The sequence below is a fragment of the Dicentrarchus labrax genome, unplaced genomic scaffold (assembly GCF_905237075.1).
Source record: "Dicentrarchus labrax unplaced genomic scaffold, dlabrax2021, whole genome shotgun sequence".
NCBI classification, from domain to species: Eukaryota; Metazoa; Chordata; class Actinopteri; family Moronidae; genus Dicentrarchus; species Dicentrarchus labrax.
This window is the reverse complement of record NW_026136712.1, coordinates 16,720,484-16,744,570: the sequence shown is the minus strand read 5'-3', so window position 1 is coordinate 16,744,570 and position 24,087 is coordinate 16,720,484. Positions and strand designations below refer to the sequence as shown.

General features: G+C 41.3%; 1 protein-coding gene across 3 annotated transcripts; it reads right to left on the bottom strand.

Moving 5' to 3' along the window:
• Positions 1–364: 364 nt before the first annotated feature.
• Positions 365–23,935, bottom strand: ppm1bb (protein phosphatase, Mg2+/Mn2+ dependent, 1Bb). 3 transcript variants are annotated; one of them, XM_051417623.1, is made up of 6 exons: positions 23,509–23,933; positions 11,860–12,702; positions 9,275–9,392; positions 8,594–8,705; positions 7,547–7,604; positions 365–1,754 (listed from the first exon to the last, which is right to left on the bottom strand). In XM_051417623.1, the coding sequence occupies exons 2-6, from the start codon at positions 12,688–12,690 to the stop codon at positions 1,725–1,727; spliced, it is 1,149 nt and encodes a 382-aa protein (XP_051273583.1). In that variant the 5' UTR covers positions 12,691–12,702; positions 23,509–23,933; the 3' UTR covers positions 365–1,724. The 3 variants fall into 3 exon arrangements, with proteins under 3 accessions (XP_051273583.1, XP_051273581.1, XP_051273582.1); XM_051417621.1 differs by lacking the exon at positions 365–1,754 and adding an exon at positions 2,552–5,909 and having other exon boundaries at positions 23,509–23,935; XM_051417622.1 differs by lacking the exon at positions 365–1,754 and adding an exon at positions 2,552–5,882 and having other exon boundaries at positions 23,509–23,935.
• Positions 23,936–24,087: the final 152 nt, after the last annotated feature.

Sequence of the window (24,087 nt, the reverse complement as noted above, 5' to 3'; positions counted from 1 at the left end):
ATATAATCACCTGAAAATAAGAACAGACAAACCAAACACCTTCTTAGTTCCTCCTTCGTGTTTGAGCCCAGAGACTGAAGCCAGTGAGTTGCAATACATAACTACTTTACTGGATGCCACTAAATCCAACACACTGGTCCTTTAAGCTCAAAGACAGCTAGTTTACCCACTTACGTTGCTTCATGATCTAGATCAAGGCCCGTCAAGGTGGAGAATGCGGTCCAACCATCAGCAGATTACACAGGTATGGAGAGCCTTCACAAGCCCACACAGACGACACACACACACACACACACACCCACACCCACACACACACACACAAATGACGTGACCTCTCTTATTAAAATACACAGCCACCAGTGGATCCTTGGCAGGTATTTTATTTCATATATAGACGCTTTCTGTAATCAAATGTGAGTGCAATCAAACAACAGCAATACAAACATTACCAATGCAGTCTGAGAACCAGGAACAGGGTTAAAACAGGGAGTTCACTCACTCTACATAGCGAGCAGCTAGTAACCTCATGGACAACATTTAAAAAAAATTAACAAAAAAAATAAATCTTTCCACTGTCAGGACAGTCCGCCGTCATGTGTACTTCCGTACTTCCAACCGTAATGGTTGGGAGGGAAGTGGGGAAGCCCGTTTTGGCCCACCACCCTCCTGCCCTAACCCTCCTCCGACAGGAAGTCCAACCAGTGATACAACAGACCCACCCACCCCGCCTCCATGAGTTCCAACTTGCACTCAGCTCTTCAGTGAACTAGATAACCTCCCATTTCCCCGTCATGATTATCATCGTCATTATCCTAATAGTATCAACAAAAAAAAAAAAAAAAAAAAAGATTCCAATCCAAATCATTCCCACTTCTCACACGACAGGAGCCAATCAGAGTGAGGTCCTCCGGGTTCAGTCTCAACCAATGGCCGTCAATCCGGGTCGACTAGAAAACCACGTAGCTGTACATGTTGAACCAAAGTCCTCATGCAGTGCCCTGCGAAGGTGGCACATCACATACGTGCACAGGTGGAAGTGGGGGGGTGGGGGGTGGAAGGGGGGTGTTTATGGTTTTGGTGTGTCTGTGTGTGTGTGTTAGAGAGAGTGTGTGTGTGTGTGTCTTTTTAAGAGGGGAGAAGCAAAAGGTGTTAGGCAATTATCAGACCCAGGAGCACAAAAAAAAAAAAAAGAAAGAAAGTCCAGGAGAAGAAGAATTACATACAAAGTCTTTATCCACTGTCTGTCTTCTCTTGGCCCTGCGCTCACAAACAGACTCTCTCTCGCACACACAAACACACTATAGGTCCTCATGTCATTGTGAAGTCAGGTGTTCAATGTCAACATTCAAGAAAAGAAAAGAAAAAAAAAAACAGACAAAAAAAAAACACCTCAATGGTAAAAATCATCTCTACCATCACAATGCTTCAGTTCATAAAATCTTGACATTTCTGAAAAGTGATTTTTGTTTTTCCTCCAGGTTTTAAAGCAGTATGCGCGTGTGTGTGTAGTTGTTGTCGTTGTCGTCTTTGTCCCACTGCTGCAAACACACACACACACACACACACACACACACATGCACAACCAACATACGCACACTCACACACTCCAACACACACCACATGTCCTCTTTTTAGTGGAGAAAGACATGGCGCAATGGAGAGACACTCCTCCTTTTGGGGCGGACGCACCGATCACCAGGAGGAGACGGGGGTCGTTGCCACGGCTACCAGGGGTCTTCCAGCTCACAGGCACTCTGTGTGAGTAAAAAAGGAAAAGAGATGGATACAGAGGTGTGTTAGGTTTTTTTTTTGTTTTGTTGGTGGTCTTTCACTGCACACAGTAGTTAACAGCTCCTGATGGCTTATAATAATGTCAAATTTTTTGAACCTCACTGCCTTTTTTTTTTTTTAATCTACTCAAATTGAATGTATAATGGTGAAAGACAGTGAGATTCCCCTGCCGAGCCTGTACGTTAACACAACCAGAACCCAGACCTCTGATGACTCACCTTGCGGAGAATCACGAGGCCAACTGTCAGACTGAAAAACAGGGGGAGAAACGGAGAGAATGGAGTCCCTATAGTCTACGCAGATCCCCTCCGCTCGTCGCCGCCAGCTCATGCAATGCAGCGGCAGGCGTTTATTCTGAGAGCTGCTATTGTTTTAAAGGAGACGACAGATTAAAATGTCTCTAAGCAGCCGAGATGAAATTACGAGTAAAGACCAGAGCTAAAAGCTGACAGAGGAGGGGGTAAGGAAGGTAAGGATTTATTTTTCTGCTTGAGCTTTTTTTCCCCAAAACACAAAGCCTACAGAGAAACATATACAACATTGAATGTAAAGAAATATGGTATCAAATGCCATCATATTATCTCAGGCTCTGTCCTGACATACAACTCATTTGGAAGGGAAAATATAACTTTTGTCTTCTGCTTTTTGTATCCCTAATAACAACGCAGGTCTACACATTAACAAAGTGACTAATTTAAGACACAAAGACAGGAAACACAGCTGTGCAGTCAGAGATATACTCATACACTCGACACAAATCTTAGCATTATACCTCAAATCACTTTTATTTGTTCATTTGTCATTATAACTGTGTGGGACTGATCTGGCCCAACGTAACCGCATACAAATACAACTCATACATACACAAACACACATACATACACACAGTGTTTAGCGTAAGCTCCCCTCTGATAGTTAAGTGCCTTATATTGAAAAGATGAGTGCAGTGCATGCATTATCAGAGGCACTGGGCATTATACAGACTTAGAATAACCTCCCTTTACCTGCTTTTAAAGAAGAAGAATAAACATTGTAGGTTCAAGTCTTGTTCGAATCAAGCTTTCACAATAAGGTAAAGTATCAGATTGAGTTGTTCTGAACAGACATAACCTGTGAGGAATGAAATATGTTGTATCTGGGCTTTTACCAAGCTGAAATACATCCTGCCACATATTTAACACTTCAAAGTTAAATATTTTAAAAACTACTGGATGGATTGACATTTAGAAGAAACATCTGTGGTCCTAATCCCCCCCCCCATCTAGCACCATCATCAGGTCAACTTTCCCACTGCTTGTCTGACACTTCAGTTCATGACAGAATACCACTAAAACTAATGACAGCATGCCTGCCAGCCACAGCCACCTTACACATGAATGATAACATAGCACACTAGCACGTTAACATAATAACACGTTCCCATAACAGCAAGATAACATGATAAACACTTCACACAGAGCACGCAAACAAGCCAAATATTAAATGTTACATGTTAACTGTTAGTATGTTAACTAGCAACATGTGTGCTAACATGTTAACTGTAGGCATGTTAACACGTTCTCGAGTTCAGCTCCACACAGTTCGACCTAACTCAAGTTTCATCGGCCTGAGATGTGCTGCTCATAAACTCAGCTTACCCGCGGTGACATTTGCATTCAGCTCAAAACAGCTAGAGTTATCATGCTAACATGTCTTCAATAGCATTTAAAATCCGGTTGTTAACAGGCACGTAGGCATTTTATCATGCAAACATTAGTATATTAGTATATCAGCAGCAGCCCTGTTTCAAAACTCCCAGATGGTTCCATAGAAAAGCTCAGCTTGTGTGCTGCTCTTTAACAGACATAGGGAAGTTAACCAGAAGTGCATTTGCCATTTGCCAACAACCCATTAGTCTTCCCTCTTGAAGTCCTTTATAAAACCGAAAATACAGTTCGAAAACACTTCTAATAAATTGCCTCGCTTGTCCAAGTAAGTGTGCTAGTGGGGCATCCTCTCGGCCTCATTGTGGTGCACTAAATTAAAAAATAATAATACAAATAAAAAGTGACAGACAAAGGTGAGATTTATGCTTTGTCTGAAAGAGTTTTTTGGGGTTTTTTACAAGAGAAAAGACTTCAAGGATGAAGACTACCTGTTTGTTTTGGCAAATTTACATCTGGTTACCTGCCATACCTCCAGTGCACAGCTACATCCGTGAGTTTTTCTATGGCACCATACAGGACGGTGTCCCGAGCAGTGGATAAGACGCTCCCAAACAGGGCTATATCATGATTTAGAGCTGCTAACAGCAGTTTACTACTAACACAGACAGATATTAAAGTTATACCACGTCACACATTGTAGTGCGACGTAGATATTGTATGTCTAAGACAAATAAAACACTGTAGAAAGGAAACATTATTTTGGAAACATGACCTTTTGTCTGGCGCCACCATTTTCCCCACAACTGAAAGTTTCTCTTTGTTTTTCCATCCATCCAATAATTTTGTTTCCTAGAGTGTAATGAGCATTATAGCCTTACAGGCTTGCTACCATGGCTACAGACTTTTTAGTCTTATTTTCATTTAAACACATTAATTTTATGGCCCCTTTGGTCACCTGGTACCAGTGTGTTTACTGACACATTTACATTCCCCCTGAATAATAACCAGGGACAGACTTCAACCTCTTTGTGAGTGTGAGGCAGCATGCTAACACATGTGATGATGTGGAATTAGGTATATGTGGTTAGGGAATGATTTTAATGAAATGAAGCTCAAACTACTAAGTACACACCCACCAACCCACTTACACAAAAGTGTCCCTCGGTTTTTCAGTACCAAGACTGCTTTGAACAACCTTACATCGCTGAACATGCTGATAAATGGGCTAACACTCAAGTATCACCCGCAACCAAAAACAGAAATTTCAGTAGTGATGACTGGTCTCTTGCTCGGTCACTCAAACTCATGCAGACGCACACACACATACATACATACATACATATACGCAAAAAGAGTGTGTTCTGAGTCTGTAGATGAAGTTGGCCTGGAGACTTTGCAGTGTGTGTTGGACACAGCTGCAGTTCAGAGGGTCTCCTCTCCTTTTCTTTGTCAGTTTGTCCACTGTAAGCAGGAGTGGGGCAGAGGACCGGGGATATGGGAAGAGGAGGGGGAGGGGGGTTCAAGTGGGAAATCAGCCAGAAGCCAATACTGGTAAATGTAGGCCATCGTGTGCAAGGTTCATTTTTGCTTCACCAGCCACTTTTGCATGTAATAATAATTTGTTATTGATTATTTCCTATTGTAAACATCAGTCTGTGTTATCAAGTTGTAAAAGTGGCTGGCAAGTTAGGTGATCCAAGCCAGGGTGTTCAGAGGACAGGGGAAACACACACACACACACACACACACACACACACACACACACACACACACACACACACACACACACACACACACACACACACACACACACACACACACACACACACACACACACACACACACACACACAGAGAGAGAAAGAGTCCTCATTAGGTAGAAGGTATATATGTGGCTCTGAGACGGAACTTGAATAGACAGAAGGGCCATTTTTATTTCCACTGCATTAATAAAATATTAATGAATGGCAATGGCAGACTATTGATAGAGCAGGAGGTGGCCGATATGTCCATTCAAGTTCTGTGATGAAGGAAAGAGGAGGAGAGGTCATAGCACATCTGACTAGAGCTCTGGGGTCGGATGGGTGGGTTGGGTTTGCGGACAGAGCGCTCAGTCAGAGGAGGGATTGGACTCGGGGGCGGGCGCGTCTTGGCTGCCCTCCGACTCGGCATTGGCGGGGGAGGGCGGGGGCGAAGGGGGAGAGGGAGGGGAGGCGGTCTGCTCCTGGTCGTCGTTGTCGGCGTCGGCGTCCTCGTAGATTCTCCTGCCCTCCCCTGCTCCCTCGGCAGTGCTCTCCCCCCGCAGTTGGTAGGCGGCCAGGGACTCCTCCAGCACCGTGCGGTACTGCCCCCGGTGGTGCAGGCGGAACTGCCGCAGAGCCTCCAGCAGATGAGCCGCCGTGCTGCCACCTCCCTCCTCACTCTCCTCCTCTCCCCCCGCACAGGCCTGAGGTGACACGCCAGGGGTCAGACTCTGCAGGCACGCTCCATGGTCAAACACACACCAACATACATCTAACAAACAGCGGCACAATACTCACATCGTTGTCACACAAATATCTACCACACACTAGCGTGACAATGTCAGACATTCTTGCACCAGTCGGACAGGCCCATGCAAACGCTACCTCTGACCCTGTGACCAACAACCCTTTGTGATATTCGCTGTATGGTGTAACAGAAGAGAGGGGGAAGGGGGGTTGTCAGCACCCACACAGCCCAGAGAAAAGAGCCTGCAAGTCAAGACTCCACTGACATTAATATGACAAATAAACTTATGTGCCCTTCATACATACACACACACCTCCTCCATCACATCCACCTTTCCAGGCTGGTAATAACACTTCACACTGCTTCTCTTCTTTTGAATGAGAATAGCATTTGTAAACTTCCTGTTGCCTTGATAGCTATTTCTTGAAGATGCTGGGTGTAAAGTTTCCCCCTAGGCTACATATGAATTTTATATAAACTGATAAACCTAGCTTTATTCTCAAGCTGGGATTTGATTGAAGGTTTCATAGCAGTGTTTTTCAAATGCTCTGCAGAGGATTTATATTGCCTATACCTGCATCACTCTCCATAATCGGGTTATTTTCAAATGTATCTAGTGGCATCATTTTTGTGCTACGTTAAGCGTCCAAAATGTTCATCTTAAGGCTTTATGATATAAATTCATAGTGGTATTCAATATTTCTGAGTAGGTTTCCCTAAAAAAAGGATAATCAAATCAAAATGACCAAGCCAGGAGAACAATAACCATGAACTAATTTCCATTTTTGTAGTTTTTAATGAATATAGGAAAATGTGTGTAGAAACCAGAACATTTCAGAGCACCGGAGATGGTCTGTCACAATAAATTTGACAATGAAAGTCTACCACAAAACCTGCTTTTGTTTGCAATTTGAACACACTTCAGCTATTCACTATTTATCAGCATGGTGAACAGTATATTCAGCTTCAAGTGTCCCTGCACTGAATATGTTTTTCTTATAGTCACTTCAATGGGATGTTTGACCTTCACTGTGCAGAATGATGTTTGAGCCTGACACGAGAAGTTCTCACATTCATGTGCTGAAGGAGAAAAGTTCATAGATCATTTACATTTTACAATGAGGGACGAGGAGAAGATATGCTTTTAATATGCCGTTTGGAGGCAATCTTTTAAAATGCTATTTGTTGTACACTAAACTAAAATATTCTAGTTAGTATACCTAAAAGGTTTCCAATCATTGAATTCAGATAATTCAGTACTATCTGTTCATTCATCTGTAAGTTTGACTTGTTTAAAAAGGACGTGCACAAAAGAGGTTTATCAAGGTCTTACTGTACATCCTGTTTCTATGATAAATATAAAATGGAAACTGGTTGCACCGGGCTTCTATGCTTTTCAACATGGAATGCAGTCAATTGAGTTTCATCGAGCTCGCCAAGGTTATTCTGTCAAGTCTATCCTCCACCCTCTTTCACACATCATTCTCACACATACATATACACACGTACAAAAGATTGTCCCTGTCTGGGCTGGTGTGTGTTCATGAGGTCATGTTGAGGTGGGGTGGGGAGAGGGAGTGAAAGGTTGGAGAGGTGAACGGTTCAGTGTGATCAACTTACCCCTTCCTCTTCTCTGTGAGGATTCAGCTTGTTGTACACCGCCTCGATCACACTCCGTCTGCAAACACACAAACAGCACACAGTTTGCCGCTTAGAGAGGAGAACAACTCCCAACTTAATACAAACATGACCTCGGTTCATTCTTTGCAAATGCATATTGATTGACATTTAAATGGAACTAAGAAAGCAACTGAGTCGATAATTGGTATTCATGCATAAAGAGACTACTGAACCTCTGTGTACAGTAAAGTGTTTTGCGGATCTGCATGTCTGTAAGTTTTTAAGCAGTGATCCATATTCGGTTGCTTCTGCAAGTTGGAAAATTTAACAACAATGAAATCATGAAAATGTGCCAATCAAAAAGGTTTTCCCCCAAAGCACATATAGTTTAATGGGAGATATGCATGGATGAATAAAATCGTAAAAAAAACTGGTACATTTAAACCGACTTTTAACTGATTTGTATGAGGTTGTATCTCCTGAACATTATTATATTACTTATATTACTTAATCGTTTAATTCACTTTGCAAAAATGGGAAAAAGTTCTCCAATTGAAGCGTCTCAAAAGTGAGGACTTACTGCTTTTCTTTGTCATATCTCATATAAATCTGAATATCTGTTGAGTTTGGCCTGTGGCTGAATAAAACAAGAACACACAATATGTCACCTTGAGCTGTGGGAAGCTTTTGTTGGCATTTTTCACTATTTTCTGACAATCTTGTAGATTAATTAATAAGTAATATATTCTTTAGTTACAGACCATAAATCTTAATATCATCTCTCATGTCCTTTTTAAAGCACTATACAACTTAAGTTATTTATATTGGCAACTTGTTAAGCTAGTGGTAACCACGTTAGAAAACGCGCTATATAAATATAAAGTTATTAGTAGCAACTTGTAAAGCTAGGGATATAGTTCAACACATTAAATTATGACTTGTGTGTACATTAGGATGCAATATCCTGGAGGAAAATTAGACACAGTGGATAGTCAAGTCCAGTAGTATTTTACAGTATGTTTATAAAATGTTGTTCTGGGCATTTACTTGCTGGCCAGGCCTCCGCCAGGTGGAAGGTTGGGGATGTTCTCTGTGGCAATGCTCCTCAGGACAGACACCAGGTCAGGGACTCCAGCTTCCCCACAGGTTGCCAGTAGCTCTACACACAAAACAAAAAGTACACAAGGGGTTTGTGAGAGGTTATGCTGTATACTCAGGCAAGGTTATAGTATATTTGACACCAAGTTTTAGGTGTTAAGCCTCCACCTCCCTCTGCAAAGGCTGAGAATTCACCCATAGCGGTGGAAAAATCAGATACACCACTGCTCACCATTTGCAGCACCACTGTGAAGCAGACCGATTTCAAATATTTGTACTACCTAAAGAATGTTTATTTTGTCCTGGTTATGTACACAGAAACTGAGCACAGTATGTGGTCACTTGTTTCACTTAACCTTTTTAAAAAACATTTTTTTGAAAGAGGGATCGAAACGGCTGCTGGACCCAAAGAACAGCGTGGGCAGTAAGCTACAACTGAACACTTAAATGTTTATAATAATCCATAAGTTTAAAATACAGCACGTCAGCCAGTGGTAGCTTAAAAGTTTGGTTAACTATCAAGACTAAAGCATTTTTAAGTTCTGTGACTCTAATTGTACATTACTCTAGCCGTGTCTGTTATGTTTGATAGCGTGAAGGTGTGCGTGTACACGTGTTGCATGTGCTGACCCTCAACACGGGTCTCCAGGTATTTATCCAATTCCTCTTCTTTCTTCACAGCCTCCTCTGAGATCTTGGGAGCTCCGGGAAAACACACCAACACCACACTCATGTTGTCCCTGCTCCCCTGCAGAAAGGAGGACAGAACAAATGAGTCCAATTAAATTTATGTTGTACAAAAGGTAGCTTTTGCAGTTGTTAATCGTACAGGGAAATCTTTTTCTTTTTGTTTTACTGCGGCAAAAATGTTTTTAAACATCAACATGACTTGACAAGATTTTGGTTAATTGACCCATAAAATCTGTGCACAGTCACAGCCTGTGGTCTTTTTGACACTACTCTATAAAAACTGGAGAAAACGACACTGATTACAAGAATGAAAGCGTAAACTTGCTGCTGAAAAAAGATAAAAACGGGCCACGTTAGCATGCTTTTTAAAAATATATTTCAACAATTCCTGCAGCTGCTTTTCATAGCCAAAGCTTTTCATTGCATGATGATTGCAGATGGTGTAATTAATAAGTGGAAGTCTTTGGCACCAACATAGGTTAGTAGCTATAGCCCAGCCATAGGGAAATAGAATTAATAAGAAATTGTGATAATGTTTTACTGACCGATATATCAATTAAATTAAATAAACAACTGTTTTTGCAACCAACTTTTTTTGCAACCAAGAAATATAGTAAGCAGGACATTTTACAATGGAAAAATATATCTATATAAATGGCCCTGTTTTAAAACATACCGTTGGTATTGTTGGCTTTGCAAATGCTTTATGAGGAAGGCCATTCAAAATATTTGTTATACCTCAAGGATACACAACAATGACTTGAGGGAAGTAACACTGAATGTGAGTATAAAACTCCAGAGGACACCTTTACGGTACTTATTCTTGTGGAGTTGTAGGATTATAAAAGACAGATGGGTTGTGACTCTGAGACAACAGCAGACAAGCAAACATCTTTTCTCCAATACATAGAGAAAGAGAAATGTTGGAAAAACAACCTGGATGTAATAAACTGTTTAATACATACTTACTACCTGATGTCCTTCAGAAATAAACTTTTCTGAATGTTTTCCTATCTAGTTTGCCCTATCTAGTAGCTCCCTGTGTAGATAAAAGCAAGTCATTCTAAAAAAACAACTCTTTTTATTATCAGGAGGTTATTACACACTGATTAAAAACATATAGATCACACTTAATGTTACACGCTGGACCCTTTAAATCTACAACCCACTTTCATATTTCACCAGTTTTTGGCTGGTTGCCGTTAATAAAACAGCTGGGTTGATACACAGAAAATTAATCAGGAATCAATGAAGAATTAGACCCATGAGCATAATTGATAATGGCACGGTTATCAATAAAATCGCCTCCCATTCCTAGAATATTCACTTGCAATAGCTGTATAAGAAACAGAACAGCACAACCTCTGGCTGGAGGCCATAGCCTAAACATTGGACTGCATATTAATTGGCATTTAAAGGACACGGAATAACAGACAAGATGTAGCTCTGGCTTTAAACCAATGGATAGTCACCTTGTCATTACCTTGTAAAAGTCAATGTGGTCAGAGTAACTTTCTGTAAGTGTACAGTGTCACATACATCACAAAAGGCAGCGGCAGCAGAGGAGATTTATGACAGTGTGTGGCTGTTACTTGAGATAACCCATCCAGTAAAGTAAAAATAACCAGACCGCTGTGCACTGGCTGGTTCTTGGAGTACTCGAGACACAAAATAAGAAGATACATGGAAGGTAAAAAGTCCAAGATGTGGACTGGTGGGTGGGTTCAGCTGAGGCAAAAAGTGATTCTTGCTTTTTCTCGGATCAATAGCCGAGAAGGCCGATGCGCCAGGATGGAATAGAAAGCGATGAATAATTCATCATCTGATTTATCTGATCTCTCTCTGTGAGATGTTAGGTTTTATTAAATAAACCGTACATACATTTTTGTTACATTGCAGTAGTCATGCATAATTTATTATTATTAAGTAACGTTAGACAAAATTTACGGTTCTGTAATAACAGGGAGGTAACGTTACACTCAACTCACAATTAGATACAATTCTTGATACTGGGTTGAGATTAAACGATTTTCTCCGACAGAAATCTACAAAATATATTTTCCTTATCAAATTATGAATCATTTTTTATTTCTGAGGCACGGCAAAAAACAATGAATATTTTCTGTGAAGTGAAACTAATTTCTTTGCGCCTTGATACCACTAATTATTCATCTCACCGATTTTAATCTTCACATATTTGTACAGTGATTTAACTGCCTCGCAATATAACATTAAATTCTTGCTTAATAAGAACGATACACAGCTTTTGTTCTTGATTACCAACTACTTGATAAATTAGTCAAAGCAATGACTTAACAGCTTTAACTATTCATTTGTGTCACAGTAACCAGGATGACCAAGCAGATGAGAATTTGATTAGTCAAGATTTACTTTATACATTCAAATCAGTATCACCAGGATATCATTAAAAAAACAGCAAGATCCCTTTTATTTTTCCCTTTTTGGATTTAAAGTCATGTTCCATATGTGATATCTGTATATCATATGTGGGAGAAAAGGCTTACCTTGTGCAGACAGGTGTCCACCACTGAGTTACAGACCTTCTCCAGGTCGTCACACACCAGGAGTCGTGAGCGGACAAACTCACACAGCTCCTCGTTGGACATGACATCCCAGATTCCATCGCATGCCAGCACCACAAACTCGTCTCCTTCGGCGGCTCGCTCCAATACACACACCTCGGGCTCAGGGCTCACCAGCTGCTCCGTGGGTCCCTTACCATCCACACATTTGTAGTCGTAGTCCCCCAGGGCCCGGGACACAGCCAGGGAGCCGTTTACCCTCTGGATCATGACTGAGCCGCCAGCGTTCTGGATGCGCTCCTTTTCGCGGGGGTTGCAGGGCTTGTGGTCCTGGGTGGAGAAGCCCACCTTGGTGTCTCGACTCAGCACGGCCCGCGAGTCGCCGCAGTTAATGAAGTAGAGGTGGGTCGGGCTGAGCAACACGCACACGGCTGTTGACCCGCTGCGGTCCAGGCCCTGCCGCAGGTCAGAGAAGCTGCGCATGTACTCATCAATGTTCAGGAAGCCCGAGCGGATGCCATCTTTCACGCCCTCCACGGAGCCGGGTCCTGAACTGAAGTCAGCCCCTCCTGACAAGATGTGTTCCAGCAAGTGGCCGGAGCAGTAGTTGGCCACCCGGGAGCCTGCGTGGCCATCGTAGACAGCAAAGAAGGACCAGTCGGCGAGTCCATGGGGGAGGCCCACCACGGCTGTGTGGGCATCCTCCATCTCCACCCGCCAGCCCTGCATGGAGCTCAGGCCATAGCGAAGTCCATTACCCTCACCATGGGCACTATGCTTCTCCGTCTTCGGCTTGTCCAGGAATGCACCCATTGCTGCCTACAGCTGGAGATTAATAAAAGGAAACAGTAGAGAGAAACTGTTACACCATCAGCACCAAGGACAAAGCAGGTAATCTTTCCCTGACCAAACAAGACTTTTATCAAAGCACTCCTGTACCATAAATATATTGTATACAGAGCTAGACGGATAAATCTGCCAATATTAGCCTATTGCAGATCGGTGTATATGTCAGTCAATAAGTAACAAAAAATTGCAAAACTAGGTTTGAGGTAATTTAAAACAGTTTCACTATTTAATAGTTTGTCCACCAGAGAGCACAAAAGTTTTTTTTTTTATAAAAACATCCGTCTTGGTATATTTTGGTTGCAATTACTTAAAAAATCAAATCTAAGGGACCTGCATCAAGATTAAGAAGTTTATGCAAATTATTTATCATATCATAATTTATCTATCACTCGATATATATTGTTACTGGATTTAGAAACTCCCAAATAGGAATATTGTTTGGTACTGGTTGGGCAATATTTGTTAGAATATAGGTCACATCAGGTCTCATTCACATGTTTTAGAAGTAGCTCGTTATTGTGATAGTAGAAGTAAAAACTCATAGAACGAAGGAAGAAAGCGTTACACATCATATTGTTATTAACTCCAGGATTTACATACATTGAAATAAGCATTTCAAGAGAAAATCCAGAATTTGATTTACTTCTCAATTACATTCACATTTCTTATTGCAAGCTTTTGTTGCCCACCATAACTCAGTATACAGGTATTTTCTTCAATTCAATGTTTAAAACCTTACAATTGTGAGTAAAAGCAAAACAGATTCATTTTGTCACATCTATGATCACATAATACTCTATTGTCTATAATAATATCCCAGGTCCTGTAAATCCCTCTGTAAATCACCAGTTTTTGGTGTCAGTAGTTCAGTAGGCTGCTTCATACTGTGATTACAGAGCGCTTTTAATTACTCAATGGATGGTGAGAGCCAGAGATCCTGACAACAAGACAAAGATAGCAGAGGAGGAACCGCAGAGATGAGGATTACGCTGCAGCTGTAAAGCTTCTTTGAGCACACAGAGCCTCTTTCACTCTTAGCACAAGGTAACTTATACCATTAGTTAACCTGTTGGCAAGAATACAGAGTGTGACATTACTGAATCAGCAAGTCCTGAAATGCTCACCTGCCAAGAGCTGAAAGGGAATGAAATCTGTCTTTGAGGGTTAGTTTTTGCCTCTCCTTAAACTTTAATTTAACGCCGCTCTGACGACCATACACCCTCTCTAACCTTGAATCACAATCAAAAGGCTGAATATGGATGCTGATACAGTCAGGCAGGCGGACAGCGCCTTTGTTCAAGGAGCTGTGTTGGATGGGGTTCAGGTACTGGTGAGACAGTAAAATACAATCCAGAAAGTACAGTTTGAGTAACAGATCCATGAGTTTGAAAGCTGATCAGGGATTTCACTGCTCTGGAAAGTTATCACAGCGTCGGCCAAACGCGGTGCCTTGCTGGATGACGTTGCTTTCTAAAGTGGATTTCTGTGCTTGTTTGGTCCCTGGGAGTCTGTGATAGCATGATACACGCTAAGAGAGCTAACAGAGGTGGCCAGAAATGGCTGTTTCATCGCCTAATATTTCAAGCTGCTCAGCGATCATTCAGACGCATAAAAGGGGAGAGTAAGCTTTCCATATAGATACGAAGGATTTGGTTTGAAGTGAAATAAAAATGTAGCTGTTGTAAGCTGCAGTTGGAAAGGAAATTTAATATGAGAACTCAGAATATTCTCCCTCATTCAACTCCAAGAAATGAAAGGCACTAAAACTTCTTCTTGACCTGTACTTTCTATACTTTCCCATTCATACCAATCAATTCTGACCTAAATGTCAGCAACTACTGCAGCACGGAGCTACTTACAGTATACATTGCTTCTTTGGTGTAGCACTCATGAGATTTTGAAATCAATAATAAAAGCGATAAAAATTGAAAGCACCCTGAGCTCAGGGTTTTTTTGGTTTTTTCCCGCAACATATTGATTTCTCGCTCGGCATTACCTCCCACATGAGCGCACACACGGCATGACAGGCATGTGCCCAAAAAGGCTGGTACATGCAAGGAGTGACTACAGCTGGTTTCAGAGGAACGTGTATGTGTGTGTGTGTTTGTGTCTGTTCCGCGCATGTGTGCAGTGTCATAGTCTATGTGCGAGAAAAAGAAGCTCTATAAATACACAAGGCCGGTTAGATTTCATGTCCAGGGTGGGGCAGTGGGCCACGCCATTCACATTTCTACTGCTTTACTGCTCCGTGATTGTATCAATAGAATTCCCTCCATCAAGCTCTCGCTGCCAGCTATTGCCGCTCAGAAGTAGCCGATATATGTTAATGTGCGGTAAGAAAGCGTGTTCGTATACGTGCGAGAGAGAAAGAGAGAAATCTGTTATGTTCACCAGCAGTGATTCTCTCTAAAAATAAAACAAACACACTGCCATTGCCGAGCAACCACCCACCCTGCAGGGCAAACATCCAGGCTAAGCTTCATTCAGCGACATCCCCCTCTCCATGTCTCTTTCTCACTCACTCTAAAAGACACACACACACACACACACGCACACACACACACACAGGCCTGGTAGAGAGAGGAAAGGGGAGTTGCATCATCTATCCATTAAAGCAGTCACAGCAGCCAGACCCTGAAAGGAGACATGCAGACTGCAAGAACACATGCAGATACTATGAGATTTCTCTGGCTCACAATCGCACACTAGGCTGCTGGCAAAAACACACACAGACACTCCACAGACACACACACACACACACACACACACACACACACACACACACACAAAACCCAAGAAAATATCTTCATAAAGACATCAGACTGAAACCAGGAACTCTCAACCACTTAACCCCCTCAAAACTGCTGTCACCCATGCTGTAACCACAGGTTGAAAGAAACACCCCCTTCCTGCTAAGACAAACGTCTGCCAAAAACCACTGGCTATAAAGAGGGAAGTGGAAGGTCGGGGATTACATAATGCTGCAGAGAGCCTGAGTGCTGCTCTGACAACAGGCACACTCGCACAAAACAGTTAATGCTATCCTGGAAGCGAGGTTAACACCGGGTTCCAGCACTATCTATGTATACACATTAATGCACGTGTTGTTGTAATACACTGGGACTCACCCTATAGCTTCATGCCTGACTCTCCAGATGATGGAATAATTTGGGAAACAACAGCTTGGGATGTCGATGTCTTGATTTTGATTTGATTACAGTCTGAGGGCCGTTTCCGGGGCTGGGGAAACAACTGTGCCCCCTACAAGGGGGAAGGGGGGCACCAAAGTAGGTAACAGTACCAAGCTTACAGACCAAGACATCTTAAATGAAGTTGAAGACAACTGTTTATCATGCAGTATCAGCAAATACAGCTTAACAACAGGCATTAGCTGCATTAGATAGCAAATTCATCTATTTTTCCTCATGTTATAGCGACAAAGTTAGTTGTAGCTTGGTTATTTAGTTTTTAGTTTCCTGTTTCTTATGACATTACAGCAGAAAAACAGCTGACTGAGGGCAGGAGCAGGATATAAATGTAGCTAACTTAACTAGTCTGCTTGTAAACATTAGCCAGCCTGCTACCTTCTGCTAGATATGTAACACATTACCTAGCTCAAGCAGGTACAGTGTTTGATAAATCTTCACTGCCTCAATAATTTGTCCCGGCTTAATAAACTCTTCTTGGTTTCTTAGGTAACTTCCCCCTGTCTGGACACCTTGTTGAGTTTATTTAACCACTAAACTGCCATTATGTTACTGTCATCTCAATATTTACTATCAGTCTGTGAACCTGTTTAAATAATACCAACTGTGCATAGCCTAATGCAGCTTCAGTGTAGGAGTAGCCGGTGTATGCCTGTGTATAACACTGTAATGTATGTAAAGATTTCACTTTTTTTTCCTTCTGATTACAAGATTCATGGAATTTGATGATCTGAATCATGAGTTAGAAAATAAGTGTGTTTAGTTAGCTACTCCACACAGCACTCTCACATCCAGACTGTGGTGAAGAGTTTACGCTACACTTTCCTTTCTGTTTAGAGCAACTACTGGACACGTGTTAAATAGACTACATTTAAACAGCAATACAACACAAACACTAAATACATAACTGTGAAGGAAAGAGGGATGAAACAGAGATGGAAGATGTAAACGGAGGAAAGCGCTACACAGAGCATTTCTGACTCTGGCGCTCTCAGCTTGGTGCTCTAATGTTACAGTAAATGCAGTAAGATCCATTAAACTCTATGACTGCACATATACCGTGCTGTGTGATTGACTCTTCAGCTGACAGTGCTGTCAGCAGCCAGCAGGAGAGATGCTCTGGACAGTGCCGCACTGAAACGCCGCCCCACTGCTGCACAGAGCGCTGGTCGCTTGTTTATTCAAAGTTTATTAATATTGGACTGTTGTGTGTCCAAACTGCACCAAAGTCAATACTACACTTCCTTGGGTCGCCAGAAATACGCCCGCAAAGTGTGAAGTCTGTGTGAAGAGGAACAGTTGCTGAGAAAAGCGAAGAACACACACACACACACAGAGAGAGAGACAGACAGAGATCAGTCTGTGAATCTCTCAATGACAGCGGACATCGGTTCCTTTGAAGCTGCCTTGGCAATATATCTTATAGGTCACGCAGTATCAGGCTGTTCAACCTGCTATTAATGAATATATTTATTTATTTGACATATTTCCCAGCAGACATTTTGGCCATTGATGTTTTCCTCTGCCGGACAACTACACGTGATACCGGCCAGAAACCAACATATGCCAACTAATGTAAACCCTGCTGTGGAGGAAGGCCAGAAGGAGTACATTAAAAAGGTCCAGTGTGCAACATTGGCAGAAATGGAATACAATGTTCATAGATATGTTTTGATTAATGTATAATCACTTGAAAAAAAGAATCGTTGAATGAGCCATTATTATCTACAGAGGGAGGGGGGTCGCCTTCCACGGAAGTTGCCATGTTGAACCACCATGTTTCTACAGTAGCCCAGAATGGACAACCCAAACACTGGCTCTAGATAGGGCCTTTTGTGTTTTTCATGCGATTCGTGGCCAGTTCAGTTCCACTAAAGACGGTGGCACTTGAGAATGGCTGGACAAATCTCTCACAAGTAACTGGATAGGGCAAAGTAAGAGTCCTTCCTCCACAGAAAACTGATAACAAGAAGGCAATGTTGGACTGAATACTGGAGTGTTGATGAAATGGTTATTCGGTTAGCAAAAATGTATTTAAAGTTCATGGACCTTGCACTATGAACTTTTACACCAAACTCCTACATGGGATTAACTTAAAATCAATCAGCACACAGGACAAGACATGCAAAAGAATTCAACACAAAAAGAGTGTGATAAATACACTATATATGCTTAAATGTGTCCCGGTTAAACCCAAATCAAGGTGCCAAATACTTCTGGACCAGAAGACTTGCATCATGCATTTGGGTAGTTCTTGTTAACTAAGTTAGTTCAAAATTGTTAAATTCATCAACCAGATGAAAACCAACAACAAAATGGGAAATATAAGCAAAAACAGTTCCAAGATACTAGAGACGAGTATCCATAACTTTAAGTCCTTCTTTCAGCGATTACACTGTGAATGGTGACCAATAGGAAAGGAAAATACCTGATGAATATGACATGATCATAGGATATTTCCACATATTTACAACCACCTGAATGCACCATTAAACTAATCAACCAGATTGAGTGGTACAATAGTGAGCAGGGACCACTTCAGCTCTAGTTTAACATTTGGAGAAGCCACCAAGCAGTCTTGTTGAACTGTGATGGCGTATTCAGTCTTGAAATAAAGACTTTGAAGCAGACAACCCTGCATTGAGACATGTTGTGTAATTGGCAACTTCTAAAGTCACACCTTTACACATCTGATATTCATTTATACATATAGAAATGTCTTTATCTTGACTGCTGAAACTATTTTAGCCTTTAGTATACTCAAACTCTGACCTTGTCAGCTTTTTTACGTTTCTTTTATTACACTCAGAACAAAGGTGCACTGATCCAACAAGCAGGAGTTCAACACACTTTATTGACCCTCCATTTCTTCATCTCCCCTTTGTGCACTACTCCGCTGCAGAGTGCTTCCAAGGTCGACCATACAATTCCTGAATCGCACCAGTCAATGGCAATCATTCCCGTACCACTTGCTCTCGTGCATTTTTTTTCTTTTGACTAGAAATAAGATTTTCACTTCATGAGTGCTAGATGACAGAAAAAATGCTCTAAAACATAAAGCTTGTGAATACAAAAGTGACACTTGACAGGTGTTTTCAAAACTAGGCTAATAGTGGCATTGGTAAATCTCTGCAATCCTTTGTGACAAACACATAAAAGCACACAATATGGAGACCAACAACCAACATACTCAAAGTCTGAGGTGGTACCACATGAAGGGAAAGGCATTTAGGGCTGCAACTAATGATTATTTTCATTACTGATAAATCTGCTGTTATTTTTTATTGAACTATTACTCATTTAGTCTGTGAAATTGTGTATCACAAATTCAAATGTCTTGTTTACTCCGACCAAAACGTCAAAACCCAAAGTTATTAAAAGATGGGGTAAGCAATTCTAGGTTATGTGATTCTAATCCAATACACTTTTTTGTCAAATTCATGGGCCGCTAGCTTTCCGCTCTGTGTGTATGTGCTGAAAAACAATAAATAAATCAAATCTGGTAGTTGTACACAGCCCTGGCACTATAAACGGGGTCGGACCGAGCCACACAACACTAACTTATTATTCCGGCCGTGATTTGTGTGTCATTAAATCACTTTCCCACAGACAGCTTACTTTCTAGTTTGTCAAGATGTGCTGTTGTTGTGATGTCAGCTATAGTAGCAGGAGAGTTGTGAGTATTGCTGTCTGAAGCCAGGCGTGCTACCTCTGGGGAACAGTCTCTTCCTCTCTGCATGTTAGCCACACAGCAGCAACTTTAGCAACAGTTTGTAAACCCACAACAAAGCTATTGTTAGTTACAGTGCTGTGGGGTTCACTCTATATCACGGTATTTGTCATGGCATTGGACTTGTTGAGAATTGCATACCCCACCTTTAATTTTAAATAATATAAAACACAGAAAAGGTTTATATTTGAGAAGCTGGAACCAGAAAATATTTGTAATTTTTGCTGGATTAAACAGCTTTAGTGATTAATCGATTATTAAAATTGCAGATTCCAAGCTCAGCTGCAGCCATGACAACAGTTTGCTAAAATCTTCTTAAAACCAAGATCACCTTCCTTCACAAGTGACCTACAAGTAAAACAATGATTATCTACGATACTAAGATAGTATCAAGAAACTCAGCAATGTCTGTTAATCATCACAAAGTGTTAATAACGTCATATATAGGTGATGATGGCTATTCTGCGCGTAGCAGAGACAAAAAGGGTGAGAAGAGACAAAACAACAAACAAAACAAACAATATCAACAAATAAATTGATTTTCTTTTTTAAAAAAAAAAGAGAGAGAGAGACAACTATATCATAGTTTAGCAATTATTTTCATTACCGACTGATCTACCAATTATCTTCTCAATTTATCATCTATAAAATGTCCTTGGTGATTTCTCCAATCGTCCTGTTTGTCCATCAAACAGTCCAAATCCCAAAAATAATCAGTTTACCATCATCAAATAACAAGAAAAGCAGAAAATATTCACATCTGAGAAACGAAAAAAAAATACTTGAACAATTAATTGATTATCAAAATAGTTGCCAGTGAATTTTACATCAATCAACTAATCAATAATCATTGCAACTCTACTATAGATCACCCATCACATCTGTATGTTTGATGTGCTTATGCAAATACTTTGTTTTTACGCGTATAAATAACACGACTCCAGTATGAAGCTAACGCCCTGACATTAAAAGCAAATATTGACCTACTGCGTAATGCAATATTGTATATTCCAAGAATATATTCAGTACAATAAAAAACTACATGACTCAATGATAAATGTTACCCAGTCGCCTTTACGTTGATGATATGTAGCCACAAGTGAATAATCTGCATAAGCAAATAAGAAAGATGCAGTCGAAATGATTTACTCCACCGAAAACTGTGAAACATTGAGAACAAGTGCATATTCTTTCCTATTATGGAGGACAAATGTTGGCTCTTATAATGATTGACATTTTTTTTTAAAGCGCCTTGTGACGCCTACAGTTCCATCAGTACGCAGCCAAGGCCTTCAAGATCTTGTCAAATGCTAAAATAAGCCTGTTGACTGTCTCGATCTCTCATTGATACCGTGTTTCATCTGCTCCTCAGTCCTTGCAGAGTGACTGCTGACTCAGATAAGATTATCAGCTAGTGAACTCCTCCCGTGTCTGGACTGGCAGGGCACAAGCCCAACACCAAGTGATGTCATATACTGGTCACCTGTGCACCTTATCGCAATCTGATACACTGGAGAAGGTGAGCAGGGCTGAATTTCAACTGTGCACGCTACAAAATTAATGAAATGTGAATTTACCATAAGCTTGAGCTAGGAGGTCAAATCTCCGCAAAATAATAGGGCAATTCAGGATGGCTCAATCACCTATGATCACATAAAATTCCCAAACTGTAAGGGTAATAAAAAGAGATAGTAAACTAGGTCTGCTCGCACACTTCACATGAGAAGACAAGAGCTTCACTTTCAACATAAAACCTTTAACGTGGATTCGGGAGACGTGGATCAGACCTGCTGGTGGGGTGCCTGCTCATTAATAAGGAAAGTCAGAGAGGAACCTCTTGTTTGGAGTCAGTCAAACTGGAAATAAGCCCTGGTTGCATGAAAGCTTACAGAAATTCCTACTGACTATATATATATAGGGGCATAAGAAATACTAGAGATGATTGACAGGTTAGATTACTGATCTGAGTTGTTGCAAAAGAGTGACTTACTTAACTGAGCACATCAGACACGTCACAAACAATCTTCTAAAATATCTAGAGAGATAACTGGATGCAAGGTTTGGGAATTTAGTTGCAGGAGTCCTCATCTCGCCGCTGATCGCTCTCAAAACATAAAAAAAACAACAAGCACTAATAGAAACCCACATTTAAAATCCACTTTTATTAATATATCCTTATTATAATTCATCATATTTTTCATAAACAGTGCGAGTTACGCTCGATCACGAGTGCTCACGTAGGGCCGTGCGGCTGTATACGTAAAGCAAGGTTAGGAGTTCTGAGCCAAGCCCATGTTTATGGTCCTGTACATTTTAAACAGCTGCCTTGTGCCTATAGACCTGCCCCTCCCTGATAAAGCCTGGAATATGCAATATATAAAAAACATTACATAGAAACAAACATTGCAGCTGACTTTGCTGTACATGCATTTAGCACAAACCTACAACAGCCAACTTGACCGGTTATTAACCAAAACAATGCATTCTAGCTAATTGTTTACATGTGTTTAGTTTCAGTTTCAGGAGTTTATTATGGTTAATTTAAGTTATTCTGACGGTTATTCAGCTCCACAGTACCTACTGAGCATTATCCCCCAAGAAAAAGTTAAGCTATGTATTGTTATATACCTGAGTAAATGAGTAAAAATCAGATAGTTGAGGTAAGTACTGAGCAGTAGAGAGTTGGAGAAGTGTTTGGGAGGAGCAGTGTTGTTGCCGCAGTGAAACATGACTGGTTATAAACACCTTACCAGCTTGTGACTAACATTAAGTGTTATCTGCTTAGATTACATTTAATGTGTACTGACTGATTTCACAGGGCTTCAACACAGATACAAGACGTAAAAAACACAAGTGGGGGGGGGGTTATAATTACAATGTAAGGTCACTGCACACACAACAGAACACACAGTGGCTATTAAACTAGCACCACATTCATTTTTTTTTTTTTTTTGTATGTGCACATTGACGGTAAACTCACTTTAATTAAACAGGGCCTGCTTTGCTGTGCTCGTTTTAAAATCTGTTGTTATATCGTGACAAATGCCATTACAGTGCCCACACATCCACAGCTCACCACTGACACCCATACGACAAAGTCCGCTAAGCTGTCATTAGCTGGTTATAGCCAGTGTAGCCTGTACCGTGCTACATTAGCCCGCTTGGGACCAGACTAAACACTGGACGCCATCGTGGTTTTTTTTTTTTTTTTTTTTTTTTTTGCTGGTTAACATTTTTAATATTTGCTTTTTTAAAATTTGCTTTCATTCAGAAAAAAAAATGTTTTGACTCGCCGTCGTTGCCCCCCCTCTCACCTCACCCCTCCCCCTCACCTCACCCCTCACCCCCCCACCACCAAGTTAGTTAGAAACTTCCCATGATGGCTCGGGTTTTATTTTTTATTTGGCCAATGCTCACGTTACTACACAACTACACAACTACACAACTACACTTAATGTTGCATGAAGCTACCGGACTGTTTTTGGAAATGCGTTTCTGTGTTAAATACCAATCCACTGACCACATGCTGAACTCCATTCCCCTAAACACTGAACTCCCCCCACAACACACACACACACACACACACACACACACACACTAACGCAAAGGCCTACTGTGTTGATACGAGCTAACGAGCCAGCTCGGCTTGCTAATGTTAACTTAACAGTTAGCTGTCCCTGAAGCCAACGCACCCCCCCCTTACTAACACACACACACACACACACACACACACACACACACACACACACACACACACACACACACACACACACACACTTAGAGAGAGAGAGAGCTTGTCAAACTCAAGCTAATGACGTTAGCGCCCCATACTAGCATGCTACTTACGTTTTCCTGCTTGCTGTGAATTTCGATCCAATCTTGATTATCTGCGGGATTTCTGCGTCTGTGTGAAGATGTGTCGGTAACCTCGCTGTCTACGGAGCTCACGTCAGCTGGCTAGCCGTGTTATGTTTCCTTATTTTGACAGAAAAAAAATAAAAAAATAGTGGAGATTGGCCTCAGAAGAGCGGCGATAATTCCTTTCTCGGTGGTTCCCTGCTTGGACAGCGTTGATTTTTACGCATTTTTGACGCCAGTTCTGTCGCTCACATTAAATAAAGACAATTCCGATCGCTCCGAAACAAATATGGACACTGGGAATTGGTTATATTATACAACACCGACAAAAATCTAGCACTTTCTTCAATTGAAAGGCCAGAGCTATCCTTCGACTTTGGGTGCTGAACAAGAGGAGGTGTTATTTTTGGCATATGCTCGGTGATTGGTTACGACGTCCGGGCGAAACGTCTGCTCATTGGCTGCGTCTCCTGTCAATCAGCTCTGCCCCTGTCATGAGCTGCATTCTCATTGGTCTGTTGCCGTGGTTCTGTGACGCAGTGGATCTGTGGATGCGTTTTGGCGTAC